At 49.7% G+C, this 15,439-nt stretch overlaps 1 protein-coding gene across 3 annotated transcripts in view; it reads left to right on the plus strand.

Annotated features, from left to right (window-relative positions):
• The window catches only part of Abcc1 (ATP binding cassette subfamily C member 1), a 113,139-nt gene that overhangs the window by 49,980 nt on the left and 47,720 nt on the right, over positions 1–15,439 (plus strand). For all 3 annotated transcript variants that reach the window (XM_040733399.1, XM_040733400.1, XM_040733402.1), the window contains exons 6-10: positions 6,507–6,568; positions 7,482–7,613; positions 11,972–12,205; positions 12,729–12,906; positions 14,635–14,796. In XM_040733399.1, the coding sequence (XP_040589333.1) occupies positions 6,507–6,568; positions 7,482–7,613; positions 11,972–12,205; positions 12,729–12,906; positions 14,635–14,796 (768 nt within the window). The remainder of the gene's footprint in view (positions 1–6,506; positions 6,569–7,481; positions 7,614–11,971; positions 12,206–12,728; positions 12,907–14,634; positions 14,797–15,439) is intronic.

Below are 15,439 nucleotides of genomic sequence, written 5' to 3' on the forward strand. Positions count from 1 at the left end.
TGACAAAATATATGCAACCTGAGGTTGACCATAACTGCTTTAATCGTACAGTTCAGCAACATCAACTTTTGATTTCGTTCATACCACAGGTGCTGTGGCTGCCTGGCAATGATTTCAGCTGGGACTGTGTTAGACACACAGAATCCTGGACCCCTCCAGGGCCCAAACCAACACAACTTTGACAGCATCCCCAGATTGTTTAGATTGTGTGTGCGTGTGTGTGCGTGCACGTACGTACGTGTACGTGTATGTGTATGTGAGTGTGTACAGAAAAACCAAAGCGCCACCAGTTCAAAGCTCTCAGACTCGAAGGGGAGTTTGTTTGTTTGTTTGTTTTTGAATGCTTGCTTTTTGCTGTGCTGGGGGATGCACTGAGCCATGTCCCCAGCACCTACGGACTCAAAACGATTGGGGCTCAGAGAAGTTGTGCTATTAGACTCTAATTTATGGAAGTTTAACTTCATCGTGGGTAGGAGCCTATGAAAACTTTTGCAATGATAGTGTCACCTTTAGTTTGGATGTGTTTTGGGGACTCCCTCGGGCTGAAAGGAGAATGCATGGGGCATAGGGAGGTTGGTAGCACTCAGAAAAATGTCACAGATGGCCAAACACCCAGATCTAAGATATAACATCTGTGTTTACTGAGGGCTTTGGTACCAGGAATAGAAAATGGAACGTTCACAGGGAAAGGGCTTGGGGAACAGGTCCAGGTGTGTGTTCTGTCTTAGCAGGGAGGTTTTTTGAGCAGCTGTTTGAGCAGGCCAGCAAGTGTTGATATGACACCTGAGAATATTGGACCCTGGAATTATTTTAACTAGTCATAGGCACAGTTCATTTATCCTGTACAACAAATGCAGTAGACTGCATGTTCACCTCCTGGTTCATAGGTAAAAACCACAGAGTGCAGAGGTTCAGGGACCCTTCTGCAGGGTCTTAACAGCAGGGGAGCGTAGGTTACTGTCCCTGCCCCCTTATTGATAGCGTAGGGTGGGGCAGACCTGGAACTTTTTATTTCTTTTTTTTTCCAAGACAGAGTTTCTCTGTGTAGCCTTGGAGCCTATCCTGGAACTTGCTGTATAGATCAAGCTAGCCTGGAACTCACATAGATCCGCATATCTCTGCCTCCCGAGTGCTGGGATTAAAGGTGTGCGCCACCACCATCCTGCTATAACATTTATTCTAAGGAATTTGCTGCTGCACACACATTACCTCAGTCCTTTAGTCTGAGCACCCTGGGAAAAAGCTGAATTAGTTATCTTTGTTATCAAAGAAGCCCTCCCATGTTGGATGGAGGCTTCCGGAAACCAGATCCCAAACTGATAGATTCCCTCTTTGCCCTCTCAGGGAGCCCAGGGGCTGTAATCTCAGATAATCTGAGTGTCCCTGATTGGATGCAGAGCAGGGAGGAGGCCTAGGAGTAGATGAAGCTCCTGGGAGGTTGCAGAGAGAAACCGAAATGTCCTGCCGATAGCATGACCTTACTGTGTGGGCTGGTGCATCTCTTCCTAGTGTCCAGGGACTCAGTTTGAGTAGCTGGAGTGAGGCATTGTCTCCATAGACCTGAGTGTCTTATGTCAGTCCCAAGCCCTCACCCCTCTTTATTTTGAAGTCAAGTGATGGGGGAGGTAGGATGCTGTGACTATAGGTTTCTCTTATTGCTTGATGAATAAAGCTGCTTCGGCCCGTGGACAGGCAGGATGTAGCCGGGCAGGAAGTATAGGCATGGCTACCAGACTAGGAGAATTCTGGGAAGAGGAGCACAGAGAGAAGCTACCAGGCAGACACCATGTACCCACTGGGAAGGTAGGACGCCCAGGCATTGTCCGGTAAGATAAGGCCATGTGGAAATACATGGATTGATAGTTATGGGTTAATAATGAAGAGAGAGCTAGCCAGTAAGAAGCCTAAGCCATTTGGTCAAACAGTTTATAATTAATATAAGCCTCTGAGTTTATTTGGGACTGAATGCCTGCAGAACAAGGCGGGACAGGAACTCCCATCTACAGCCAAGGCTGAAGGAAGACTGGATATGGTTGATGAGATGGTTTATTTTGTAGCCAAATAGGAGTGGCCAAGGCCCAGGAACATGATTTCTCCAAATACCATGACTCAACATGGTAAGTTTCAGAACAGAGCCGTAAGTGAAGGTGCTTTTCAAATCATCAGTGGTATCCTCCTGGTAACATTCTTAAGCTTTAGGGTTGTTGGGAGCTTCTGGTGCCTCCTAAAAGGTTCATATCATGGTCGGAAGGCTGCCATGTGGACACAGAAATAGGCAGTGAATGACTACCAACGGGACTAAAGATAGCTCAAGACAATTTGTTTCTAGATCTCCACCATTCTGGCCTTTGACAGTCAATGAAGTACTAACCAGAGAGGCATGTAGAATCTAACGGTGGGAACTTCCGTCTTAGACAGTCATTGGAGGCCTGTGTAAGGGTTAGTCACCATCTCTTAAGGCGTGAGGTTTGAGGAACAGTGTGATCAGTCATCTTTCTCTCTCTCTCTCTCCCTATCTATCTCCCTGTCTCCCTGTCTGTGTGTCTCCCTGTCTATCTATCTCCCTGTCTGTATGTCTATCTATAGATCTGTCGATCGATCTGTCGATTATCTACTAAGTTTTAATACAGAGGCCTCAGGCTGGGCTCTTTATAAACACCCAGCTTTTTCCCCCCGCTTTTCCAGCTCTGAGGGAAAAGCATGTGTCCCAGGGCTTGGGGTAGCATAGTCTATAGTCTGCCCTGGCCCTGTTCTGAGTAGCTGTCTTGTTTGCTCTCATTTGGTCACCTCCAAGGAAGCTTCCTGACACCCACTGCTCATAACTGAGGGGCAGCCTCAGCCGTCTCTCCTGAGCGCTGGGAGCCAGGCCCCGCCCTGCCCCGCCTGCGATCCCTTGCTTATCGCCCCCCTCCCCTCGCAGGTTCTGTTGTTGGTGCTGGGGGCGCATGTGCCATGGGGGGCGTTTGGAGTTCACAGGGGCACACTGGTCCTCTTTTTACCCCATGTGCATTCCGGGGGTGGAAGTCAGCTCCCCTGCCTCCCGTTCCTCCCCTTCTCCCTTCACCCCTGCCTGTTTTCCTCTTCCCCCCCTCCTTTCTCTTTAAAAATGTTTTTAGATTTATTTTATGCTGTGTGTATAAGTGCTCGCATGTGTGCTCACTGTGTGTGCACTTGGGTCCTGCAGGGGTCAGAAATGGTCAGATCCCCTGGAACCGAGGTTTAGGGATGCCGTGAGCCTGGAAAACAGCAAATTCTCTTACCGTTTCCTGTTTTTTTGAGGCAAGGTCTGGCCTCTAAGTAATTATGTGCTAAGGATGGCTCTGAACCCCTAACCCCTCTGCCTTCTCCTCCCCAGGGTTGGGGTGACAGGCTACACCCACCTTACTACTTACACATTGTTTTTTTTCACTGTTTGTGTCCCCCTAGTGATGGGGGAAGTCCTTCTGTATATATGTTTGTTATTGGTTGATTAAATAAAGCACTGTTGGCCAATAGGGAAGCAACATAGGTGGGACTAGGAATCGAGGGGATTCTGGGAAACAGAGGCACAGTCAGTCGCAATGTAGGATGTTGGAGAAGTAAGAGGTCTGGATCATTTTCTCTGGTAAGAGAAGACCACGTGGAAATACTCAGATTAACGGTTATGGGTTAATAATCAAGTCAGAGCTAGCTAATAAGAAACCAAGCAAATTATGGCCAATAGCTTCATAGTTAATATAGTGTCTCGTGTGTCATTTGGGACACTGAGACAGCTCGGGACCCAGGCGGCTGGCTGGATGACTACACGTTACACCTAGGGAGGAAGCTTCCTGGGGTCCATCTCCTTCCCAGCCCTATATCCAGCATTAACCTCAGTCTTGGAAGGAAGCCCCTCCTCCTTAAATGTTTACTCCAGAGGTAAAGGAGTCATTTCCTACTGCGAGCTTCTCTCTCCAGAAAACATCTTCGCCTTCTGCCCTGGGTAGGCTGTGGGCTTGCAAGAAAGGGCCAGTGACTGGTTCCCCTCTCTTCCCGTGTGAGAGCCTGTCTGAGCCGCCCACTCTTCTGGACACAGTGAATCGTTTTCCTTGAAGCCAACAAGGAAGGCATCTCTGTTTCCTCCAGGAGTGGTGTTGCTGCCTTGGCCAGGGAAATCCATCTCTCACACAGCCCCGTGGTCCTCATGTGGTTCTTCTGACATTGGGGGTTCCTTTGTGGTTGACTGAACAAGAGGACTTTTCCAGGTGTGAAGACTGAGACAAAAAGATGTGCTGTTAGCGTCACTCAGCTAGAACCCCACGGGACTATGACTGGAACCTAGACTGACAGCGCCTGTCTTAGTCTTAGGTCTCAGCTTTGCTCAGGCCAGGGCCCCTCCCACCATCCCTGATTAGTTGAGCTAGGGTGGGGACTGACTGCCTACTCTGGGCAGATGCTTCTTGGGTGAGTCTGGTGACAGTGGGGCAGGGAGCTCGCCATGCACCAAGGCCTTCCTTGGTCTGGTTGGTGGCATCTTTATATTTATGCAAATTTGGTTGTGGTTCAGTGGATTTTATCCCCAAGAAGACACCTGGGCAAGCACTTTCTCGTGTGTATTGCTTAGGGGGATGGATTTTCTTTCTGTGTTTTTGTTGAGACAGGATCTCCTGTCTGCACTGCTCTGGAACTCACTTTGTACCTGTCGAGGCCAACCTTGAATTTCTGACCTCCTGCCTCTTGCTCTCATAGTTCTGGGATTACAGACATGCCTCACCGTGCCTAGTTTTAATAATGGGACCCAGAGCTTCCTACATGGAGGGCAAGTACTCCCCCACTCCTGTTTTTTGTTTATTTTTTAATAACTTAATTTAAATAGAAAGACCTGATATGTAGCCTGGGCTGGCCTTGGACTCACGGCCTTTTTCTTGCCTTGGTTTCCTGGGACTACAGTGTGGAAACCATGCCTGTCTCATAACTTTTCATTTTGAGATAGTTCTACTCACAGAAAGTTGCAAAAACAGTAGAGTACCTATCTTAGGGTTTCTATTACTGTGAAGAGACACCATGGCTATGACTAGTCTTGTAAAGGAAAACATTTAATTAGGTGACTTGCATTTACAGAGGTCCAGTCCATTATCATCATGGCATGCAAGCAGACACGGTCCTGGAGAAGTGGTCGACAACAGGAAGTGATCTGAGACACTGGGTGGTGTCTTGAGCATAGGAGACCTCAAAGTCTGCCCCCTAGTGGTACACTTCCTCCAACAAGGCCACACATATTTCTACAACCACACCTCCCATTAGCACCACTCCCTTTGGGGGGGCCATTTTCTTTCAAACCACCCAGTATCATTTCATCTTTACCCAGTAGTAATATCTGAGAGATAATGGTTTGAAAAAACACATGGCCATTATCAGACCCAATATCACTCATGGCAATTCTCTTAACATCATCAAACGTTTGAGCAAGTCATTGTGGTAGCAAATGAACCATCATGTCATTAGATGGATTTATGCCTTCATTTATTAGCTGCAGTTTCTGTCTTCTCTTTGATTGCCCGGGTGTTGGGTTTGTTTAGTAAAGGGAGAAGAAATTCTTGTTTCTTTCCATTCATTCTGTATAAGAAACAGAACAATGGCTTGGGTCACCTACCATCTTTTCAGCATCCATGGGAATCTGTGTGTGACACATAGTTTGGTGTATTTTGGAATATCATTTTTCTTTTTCTTTTTGGTTTTCTGAGATGTGGGTTTTCTTTGTAGCCCTGGCTGTCCTGGAACTTGCTTTGTAGACCAGGCTGGCCTCAAACTCAGATATCCTCCTGTGTCTGCCTCCCAAGTGCTGGGGTTAAAGGTGTGCGCCTCCACGGCCTGGCTAAGGCACCATTTTTCTAGCTCACCCTTTTGGCCAGCCAGGGCTCCTTTCAGCTGCTTTTAGGGTTTTGAACATTCCTACTCACCTTTGGACTAATGGCTGTGGACCATAACATCGTTTTGGTCTTATCTTGTGTGTCTCCTGCCCAGGGACTTTGCCAAGAATAATCTGGAAGTTTCAAACAGAAACTAATTTTTACCCAAAATCAGCTTCTTCTGGAACTGTGGGAGTAGAACCAGGATCGACAGGCTGGATGGGAAACTCATGGTTAGAGAGGGAATGTAGGAAGAGAAGATCCATAGTACTTTATAGAGTGCCCAGCACATAGTAGGTGCTCATAAAATAATTGTTGAATGGATGAACGAAGTGGGGCCGATGCGGATAAGGGTCACGGGGTTGCAGTGGAGACGCAGGCTGAGATAGGCTTGTATGATGTCGTGCTTACACTTAGTAGGTACTCAGGAAGTATTTGTTGGGTGAAACTGGGGGGATGAGCTCTGGTCTTTTCCTGCGGCTCAAGAGAACAGCCCAGGTGGGGTGCAGAAGTGTGAGCGCGTGGGCCATGGTCCTTCGAAGGAAGGATGGTCAGCTCCACCCAGCTCTCCCAGACGTGAACATTTAAGTTTGGACCGACTTCCCTCACCCTCCCTCCCCTCTGCCTTCTGTCTCCTAGAACCCATGCCCAGAATCCAGCGCCTCTTTCCTTTCCAGGGTCACTTTCTGGTGGATCACAGGGTAAGGCTGGGCCTCCAGACGGGGTAGGGAGTGGGGCGTGAGTGCAGGGGTGAATGAAGGCTTCCATGCAGCCCAGCTCCCTTAGCTCCCTACTGTGCTGTCCACAGCTTCTATCTCCAGGCCCCCAATTTTGCGCACGGGCTGTGGGCGCCGTTAGCCTCTGGCACAGGCTTGCCTTCCCGTGGAAGGGTTTTGTAAGTATTTAATGTGGAATCCCAGCAGACTCGCTTCCAGAAAGCATACAGATAAGGACACTTTGCGATTGACGATCAGCCCTCCCCGTCAAGCAGAGGTAGACTTGCATTTGACCACGTCTTCCATGTATTCTGAGTCATCTCTGCGCGCTGCGTGACCCCTAGTGCCGTGTAAATTGCTACCGTGCTCTAGTCCTTAACAGATAACGTGAGACGCAACTTATCCAAACCCACAGAATACAGAGCAGTGACTGCTGTTACTGTTACTATCCTGTAGCGTATAGCAAAGTCAAACATGCACATCATAGGAAATACATAAGAAAAATATACACGATCAAGACCCAGAATTTGCCTGTATTCTCATAGGAAACAGGAAGAACAGATTCAAGGTCATTCTTGGCTGTATAGCAAGGCTGGGGCCAGTCTGGGCTACGTAAGGCCCTGTTTGAAAATAAAATAAGTAAAAATAAAATTTACAAAGCAGAGCAATAATTAGAAATACCCAGCTACTTCCTTCCAAACATACCGTTTACCTGTCTGTCAAGATGGGCCCGAACAGCCCTAGTAGGCTTAGCTGTAATTAGTTGACACGCCTCCATCTCCACTGGCCCTCAGAGCTTTCCAGTCACGGCTGGGGGATGGCGCAGGTGTGTGAGCGGAGCTCCGCGGCGCTTCCCCTCCCCGTGCTCATTGTGTCTCCCTTTGTGCCTTGCCCCCAGGATGATGGTGCAGGGTTACCGCCAGCCCTTGAAGAGCAGTGACCTGTGGTCCCTGAATAAGGAGGACACGTCAGAAGAAATCGTTCCTGTGCTGGTAAATAACTGGAAGAAGGAATGTGCTAAGTCGAGGAAGTGAGTGTCGCATCTCTGTCCCTTCCGGGAGAGGCAGAGGCGGCCTAGGCTGATCTGCTGCCTCTCTTCAGCTGCCGTGGCCTCAGTCTCTTAAGTTTCTTGGTTCTGGGGAAGCTGTCGACCCCCAAGGCCACCATTTCCTATCTGTCCGATGGGGTGGAGTGTTTAACCACAGCTCCTTCACTGACAGCGGGGAGTGTGCTGTCCCCGCTGTGTGTGCTGGGACAGCCTCACTCTCTCTCTCTCTTTCCCTCCCTCAGAACGTCTTTCTGGTGGCTTGAATGTTTCCTGAATGTTTCTGCTTTTTAAATTTTATTTATTTATTTATGTGTACACTGCCGTAGCATGTGTGGCGGTCAGAGGACATCTTGTGGGAGTTGGTTCTCACCCTCTACCATGTGGGCTCCTGGGATTGAACTCACGTTGTCCGGCTGGACAGCAGGTGCCACCGAGCCATCTCATTGGCTCCCAGCCTCCGCTCTTCTTCTCAGGGTTTTCTGAGCTGCTCCTGAGATGAGTGTCACCCGATGGGCCATGCTTCAGTGCTGGGTCGACCCTGGGCAGCTTTTCTAGACAAGTTCAGTTTACTCATCTGGTGCAGATTTGGCCTGGGCACTTCTGTTGTGCCGGAGAGGGTGTGGCAGAAACTGGCCCACGAGGCTTGAAGGCTGTCACCGAAAGACCCCGGCCTTCAGGACCGCTCATCTTGCTCGTTTTCCCAGAGGTGTGAGCACATTTCACACCTGTGGATGGGGAGGGGTAGGGAGCAAATCTTGTTGGGCTAGAACTTGGCACAGCCAGAGAAAAAGTACAAGCTAGATGGATTCTGGGTTTCAGGGGAATGGAGAGAGAGGCGTGGGCTGGGAAGTCTGCCGTGGTTTCTTGGCCGTAAGTGATTCCTATGGAAATCTGGTCACTGTGCCTCCTACTCCTGTCTTTGTTTCTCTGGCCCAGTGCTTCCTGGGTTTGTGATAATACACCGTGTGCCCCGTGAGGCCGTTTTGGATGGTGTACCTGTTGGCACGAATATCAAGTGATTCAGTAGTTGTGGAAAAGAGTTTGGTGGTGTTTTTTTGTTTTGTTTTGTCTTGTTATTGAATTAAATGTAGTCACTTACCTGTTGTCATTCTGTTCCTAGGCAAATGCCCAAGAGAACTGGGGACTTAGGTTCTAATAGGCTTGTACAGACTTGTAGTAGCTGCCTTGTTTGTGATAGCCCCAAACAGAGTCAAACCCAGACACCTGTCAGGATGTGAGTAGAAGTTGGAATCACTGCTCAGAGCAGAGGGGGCGCACAAAGTTATTATGCCAAGTGAAAAAATGGGCAGGTAGTTGTCCCCCGTATCCGATGCCTAAAGGAGCTTGAACAGCAAGACGGAGGATGTACCAGCAATGTCCCAGTGTACCTAGTTAAAAGAAAACTAGGGCTGGAGAGATGGCTCAGTTCAAGTGCCCGATTCCTTCCAGAGGACTCTTAGTTTGGTTCCCGGCGCCCATGCTGGACGACTCCTAGAGCTTCAGCTTTATTCAGGATGTCTTAAGAAGACGGGAGAACTGTCAGCCTTCAAGCTCCGTCTTGGGGCTCTCCTGGCTCAAAGAGCCCTTCTCCAGAGGGATTGCGTCCCGCATCGAGGGCTCTCCTGGCTCAAAGAGCCCTTCTCCAGAGGGATTGCGTCCCGCATCGAGGGCTCTCCTGGCTCAAAGAGCCCTTCTCCAGAGGGATTGCGTCCCGCATCGAGGGCTCTCCTGGCTCAAAGAGCCCTTCTCCAGAGGGATTGCGTCCCGCATCGAGGGCTCTCCTGGCTCAAAGAGCCCTTCTCCAGAGGGATTGCGTCCCGCATCGAGGGCTCTCCTGGCTCAAAGAGCCCTTCTCCAGAGGGATTGCGTCCCGCATCGAGACTTGATGGCCATCCTTGTCGTTTAGGGGATGCTTGCCGCCTCTCAGCCGGAGCATGCCCTGAATCATCAGTGACACTGTCCGTCCCCTCCGCCCCCCCCCCCCTTAGTTGCTAATTCTTTAGGTGAACACATTTCTTTCAGGCATATTGAATGGTTTTTGATTCTAGAACAGATGAGCAAGTGTTTACCCTTGCGCTTGGATCTTACTTAAAGACCATTGTTATTCCATATTCTGACAAATGAAAAGTGTTCTTTTAGGTTTGGGGACCAGAAATGTTTCCTTTTTGCCCCTTTCTCCTGTAACAGCTCATGTGTCAGCCATCATAAGGTTTAGCAGAAGTCACGGTATCAGGCAAAGGGGAACAGAGTAACTTCACCACAGAGGAGTTTGTAAAAGACGGCTTATCTGAGAGAAGATAGTGTAAAACAAAATGAAGTCGCCGTTAATTGCTCTGACGGGCGATGGTTTAGAGGACTGAGGTATGATCCTCCCGTACATCCAGCTTTAGTTACCTGTGACCCAGCATGGCTGGAGAATATCGAATCTAAAATTCCATCCCTAAGGTTTAAATTGTGCATCATTCTTGTCCCTCGTAGTCTGTCACCCCAGGCATGACTGTCTTCTGTCCACTCTGTCCACACCCTACACCTTACCCTCTGCTGGTCGACTGCGCAGCCAGCGGTCATCCTGGTTATCAGATCGGCGGTGCATGAGGTCGAGCAGTTCCCAGGTAGCTGCCTAAAGCCAGCTACTCACGGTGCCTGTCATTTGCCTGCTTCATCTGTCATGCCTTTTTACCACAAGAGGGACGAGGACAGCATAGGAACGCGTTTCCAGAGTAACAGAACACACTCACATTGTGCCGTTTTTTACTGTAAATGTTTCTTTTTTTAAAATTTAGGTTGCCTTGTAGGTTAAACTCTTACCACAGGTATTTGTAAGAAAACACAGCCAATAATATCTATGAATTAGAGAGGATACTGTGTGTTTAAATGCGTAAGAATACAGTCTGCATAGCCTTGTGTCTGCAGATGGAGGGAAGATTCTAGACTTAGGTGATTTCAGACTGGCATTTCACCCATGTGGATGTCTGCTGGGGTACATGTCTTCATTCCGGACAGGGCAGAACACTGAAGGATGGTCACTGGGCTGAGTCATTGTGACCACCTGAGAACCTAGATTTAGGAAACAAGGCCGCTTGACAGTTTATGTTGCCTCTGTGGTTTGTTCTGTGGTGTGGGAGGTCATGTTTGTCTTGTCTTGTTTCATCTTCGAGATAAACTTTTGGCTAGTATTCTGTTTCCTACATAGTTGAGGATGACCCTGAACTTCAAGACTCTACTGCTGGCATCTGCCAAGTGCTGGGACTCTGTGTGCAAGCCACGCTCAGGAGGGTTTAGAGTTCTTAGCGTCTGTGTGTGCAAGTGGACTCCATTCGCAGTGCATTTCTGTGTGCTGGGAGATGGCTCACACTGCTATTGCAGGGAACCGTATCAGATGGCTCACAGCCTCCTGTAACTCTGGCTCTTAGGGATCCAACACCCATTCTGGTTCCCACAGCCACCTGTAACTCTGGCTCTTAGGGATCCAACACCCATTCTGGTTCCCACAGCCTCCTGTAACTCTGGCTCTTAGGGATCCAACACCCATTCTGGTTCCCACAGGCACCTGTACTCACAGTGCACATAAACTCATGTAGGCAAATATACATACACATAAATAAAAAAACCTTTTAATTTTTGTACATGACGTGAGGCCATGGTCTAGCTTATTCTCCGCATGTGGCTATCTAATTTCCTTCCACTGTTTTGTTAAGAGAGGTCCTTGCTGTGTAACCTAGGCTACCTCTCTGCTCTTGATAGTCCCCCTGCCTCGCTTTCCAGGGACTCTCCAGGCTCAGCCACCTTCCCTGGCCCATCGCCAGTTTTTGAAAAGGCTCTTACTGACACCTGCTGCTTCACAGTAAAATCTGAAATTGGGTAGTGTGAGGCCCAGCTTCCCACTCTTCTCCTTCAGGGTGGTTTTAGCGCGTCTGGGTTTCTGGAGTTCCCATTACAGATTTTAGAACTGACCCATACTTCCTGTGAAGCGGCCAGTCGAGCGTCTGGTAGGAATTGTGTGTCTGGAGAGGAGCTTGGGACGGCCATGCTACCAAGCCTTTCATTTACGTCCACTCACTCAGGCTGTACAAGCGCCCCGTGACACAGGCAGGACGTGTAATGTATTTCCTCAGAGCCTCAGGCTCGGGACTCCTCTGTCTCAGCTTCCACAGCACTGTGGTGACCGTGCAGAAGAGGACACAAGCTTTAGTGTCCCTGCAGGTGCAGGCAGCCGATGGCCCCAGGCAGGGCTCTGGGCTCATGCCTACTGAGTGAAGTTACTGCTTCATATGGTGACTTGTCTTGGGTTCTGCCTCCCTGGTGGATGCATTAACTGCTTTACCCTACTCTCGTTGCAGGCAACCTGTGCAGATTGTGTATGCGTCCCCCAAAGATCCCAGCAAGCCCAAGGGACACCCCCAGTCGGATGGGAGCGAGGAGGTTGAGGCGTTGATTGTCAAGTCCCCCCAGAAGGACCGGGACCCCTCTCTGTTCAAGGTGTTATACAAAACCTTTGGGCCCTACTTCCTCATGAGCTTCCTGTTCAAGGCCCTCCACGACCTGATGATGTTTGCTGGCCCCAAGATCCTGGAGTAAGAGCTCTCGCCCAACCGCCTGGCTTCCCTTCACTTCCTGGGTGGTCCTGCCGTGTGCAGGCGCGGGCACATTACCCACCGCCTTCCCCTCCCCCCAGCCTCATTTAACTACCATCTGACTTGTAGCCATCTGCAAGTCACAGAAGCTTCCTGAATCCAAAGTTGGGAGGGTGCCGGGGTTTTCTAGAGCAAGCATGTGCAGGCAAATCTCATGAGCCCCTGCAAACCGGAAGCCAAGGAGACAGCAAGAGGGCCTTTGTCATCTCTCCGTCCAACACCTTGGTCCTGGTGTGCTCTGTTTGGGCACCTTCGGGTGACTTGCCAGTGGGGAGACAGACCCGTCAGTGTGGCGCCCCTAAGGCGAGGCCCCTGTTTAAGAAGCTGGCACCTGGCCGCCGTATCACCCCCGTGAGGTGAAATGCTGTCGGACTTCCAGCGGCTCGGGTGGAAACCACCGTGGGACGCGGACGTTCTCCCTGATGTGTGTGTCACACTGTCCCCTCTCACCCCCCCCCGACAGATTGATTATCAACTTCATAAATGACAGGGAGGCCCCCGACTGGCAGGGTTACTTCTACACGGTGCTGCTGTTCGTCTGCTCCTGCCTGCAGACGCTGGTCCTGCACCAGTATTTCCACATCTGCTTTGTCAGCGGCATGCGCATCAAGACCGCCGTGGTGGGCGCCGTCTACCGCAAGGTAGGCCATGCACCTGCACCGAGCCCTGTGACCTCAGAGTCCAGGACAGCTGAGCCGGGGCTCCCCAGGACCCGTATGGAGATCCTCAGCAAAGAAACGATGGGGGGGGGAGGTTCCGGGGACCGTGGTGCCAAGGATAGCCCGCACCAAGCTTAGTACCTTAACAGTGGTTCTCATCGGCTGGTGTGTGTGTTGTGTGTTGTAACTGGGTTTCTTAGATGGCTTGGCTATCTTTGGTGACATCATGGGTGGAGATCCAAGTTCGGGGGCTGAGGAGATAGCTCCCTAAGTGAAATGCAAGCCTGACGTCCTCAGTTTGGATCCCCAGAACCATGTGAAGCTGGCATGGTAGTACATGTCTGTATACCCAGCAGCGACTTAGGAGGTAGGAACGGGGGAAGCTCCTGAGCGAGGCAGCCCTGGTGGGGTACAGTAGCAATGAGACCCTGTCTCAGACAGGCTAGAAGCTGGGACAACACTTGACCTCCACATGTGCAAACATAGGCGTGTGAGCCTGCATGCACATATCCAAACATGTGTGCGGTTTTCTATTTTTATTTGTTCTTTAAAGAAACGCAGTCTATGTTAAAACATTATCCTAGTTTATTCCTGGATTTGCTTTCATTCTCACCACAGATTTGAACTGAAGAGGTAGATTCTTGAACAGAGGAAGACAAGCTTTAAAAGTGTTTATTTTGCCATGCTGGGGGTGCACATGATGAACAGGGACTATCCCAGAGCCATAATCCCACCCACCTCCACTTTTTCTTGTTCATTTTCCCCCCATGACTTTAATTTTTAATTAAAAATAGATCCCCCCCCCAACAGGGTTTCTCTGTATAGCCCTGGCTATCCTGGAACTCACTCTGTAGACCAGGCTGGCCTCAACTCACCTAGATCCACCTGCCTCTGCCTCCTGAGTGTTGGGATTGAAGGCGTGCGCCACCACTGCCCAGTGAAAATAGATTTTCATACATTGTATTCAGATCAGTGTTTCTTCTCCTCCAACTCCATCCAGGTCCTCCCCATCTGCCCAAATCCATTAGGAAAAGGACTCGGTAATCTTCCAGCCTCCTCTCATGCCCAGGCCTCTCAGGCAGCACACCACTTGGCTCGCAGGCTGGCGACAGAGATGGCTTTCCTAGTGTTTCCTACTCCCTGTTACACTAGTCCTGGTGCACAGGCTGCAGCCCAGGCCAGTGGTACAGGTGTATTTTTAAGACTCCCCAGACAATTGTATACAGCCATGTGAGAACAAAGTCCTGATGGACATCTCCACTAGAGTCACTGGCACCTGGCATCTCAAGACACTTTAGGTATCACAACAATTTTCTGGGTAGAGGCCAGAGACTGTCTTGCGGTCAGTATGTAGACGGGCCAAACAAAGCCCTGTCCAGTTGCCAGTGTCAGAGAGCCAATGCCAAGAACCTTGTGTTGGGATCTGAGACCAGCAACATGGTCATGACCTTTGAGTTTCTTAGAAATCCAGAATCCTAGCCTATCACAGATCTACTGATCAAGAAATCACTGGGTTCCTCCCTTAGGTGACATGCCTGCACACTGAAATGTGCAAAGCCATGGTTTAGAAAGTTTCTAGAACAGCTCAGGATGGTGGGGAGAAAGGTCAGCAGTACCACAGTCCAGAGTCTTGTCCAGGGTCTGGGGAGTGTTGACAACTCTTGGCCTTCACCTGTAGGCTCAACTTTTCCCCTCTCCTGTATCCCACAGGCCCTTGTGATCACCAACTCTGCTAGAAAGTCTTCTACGGTTGGGGAGATCGTCAACCTCATGTCTGTGGATGCCCAGCGCTTCATGGACTTGGCCACATACATTAACATGATCTGGTCAGCCCCTCTGCAAGTCATCTTAGCCCTCTGCCTCCTGTGGCTGGTGTGTGTTTGTTCTTGGTCTCCTTGTGCAGGGAGGGCTGGCTTTGTCTCGGCAGTAACAGGGATGCCTCGCATGGGAAAGAACATTTCTTGTTGTCATTGGCATTTTATTTCCCTATCCATTGGTCAGTTTCTGGTTATCTTATTCTTGTGTCATCGGGGTTAAGTTCTATTTGATGGCTTGGTATATATGCATCGTCATTTCTGTGTGTGTGTGTGCACGCGCGCATGTGCGCACGCGCATGCACTCACTCAAAAGTGGTTCCCAGGTGTCCTCTCCAATCTCTGTCTCTCATGGAGCCTGGAGCTCATTGATTTAGCGAAGTTGACTTTGCCCCCACCTCCCCTCCTTCAGCATTGTAATGACAGATGGATACTGCTACACCCAGGTTTTATCCACTTTTGAGACAGGGTCTCTCTATGTAGTCCATGCTGCCTGGAACTTGCTATGTCTACCAGGCTGTCTGCAAACTCACAGAAATCCTCCTGCCTCTGCCTTCACAGCACTGAGATTACAGACACGCATCACCATGATTGTGTTACTCTTTTCATGAAATATATGTAATTAAAAACCTTTTATATAGTTAACCCACCAACTTTCTCCCACCGTGCCCCTCAAATGTGAAACAAAGTTATTTATTAGA

This window comes from Mesocricetus auratus, unplaced genomic scaffold, assembly GCF_017639785.1.
Source record: "Mesocricetus auratus isolate SY011 unplaced genomic scaffold, BCM_Maur_2.0 Super-Scaffold_100031, whole genome shotgun sequence".
Classification (NCBI taxonomy): Eukaryota; Metazoa; Chordata; class Mammalia; order Rodentia; family Cricetidae; genus Mesocricetus; species Mesocricetus auratus.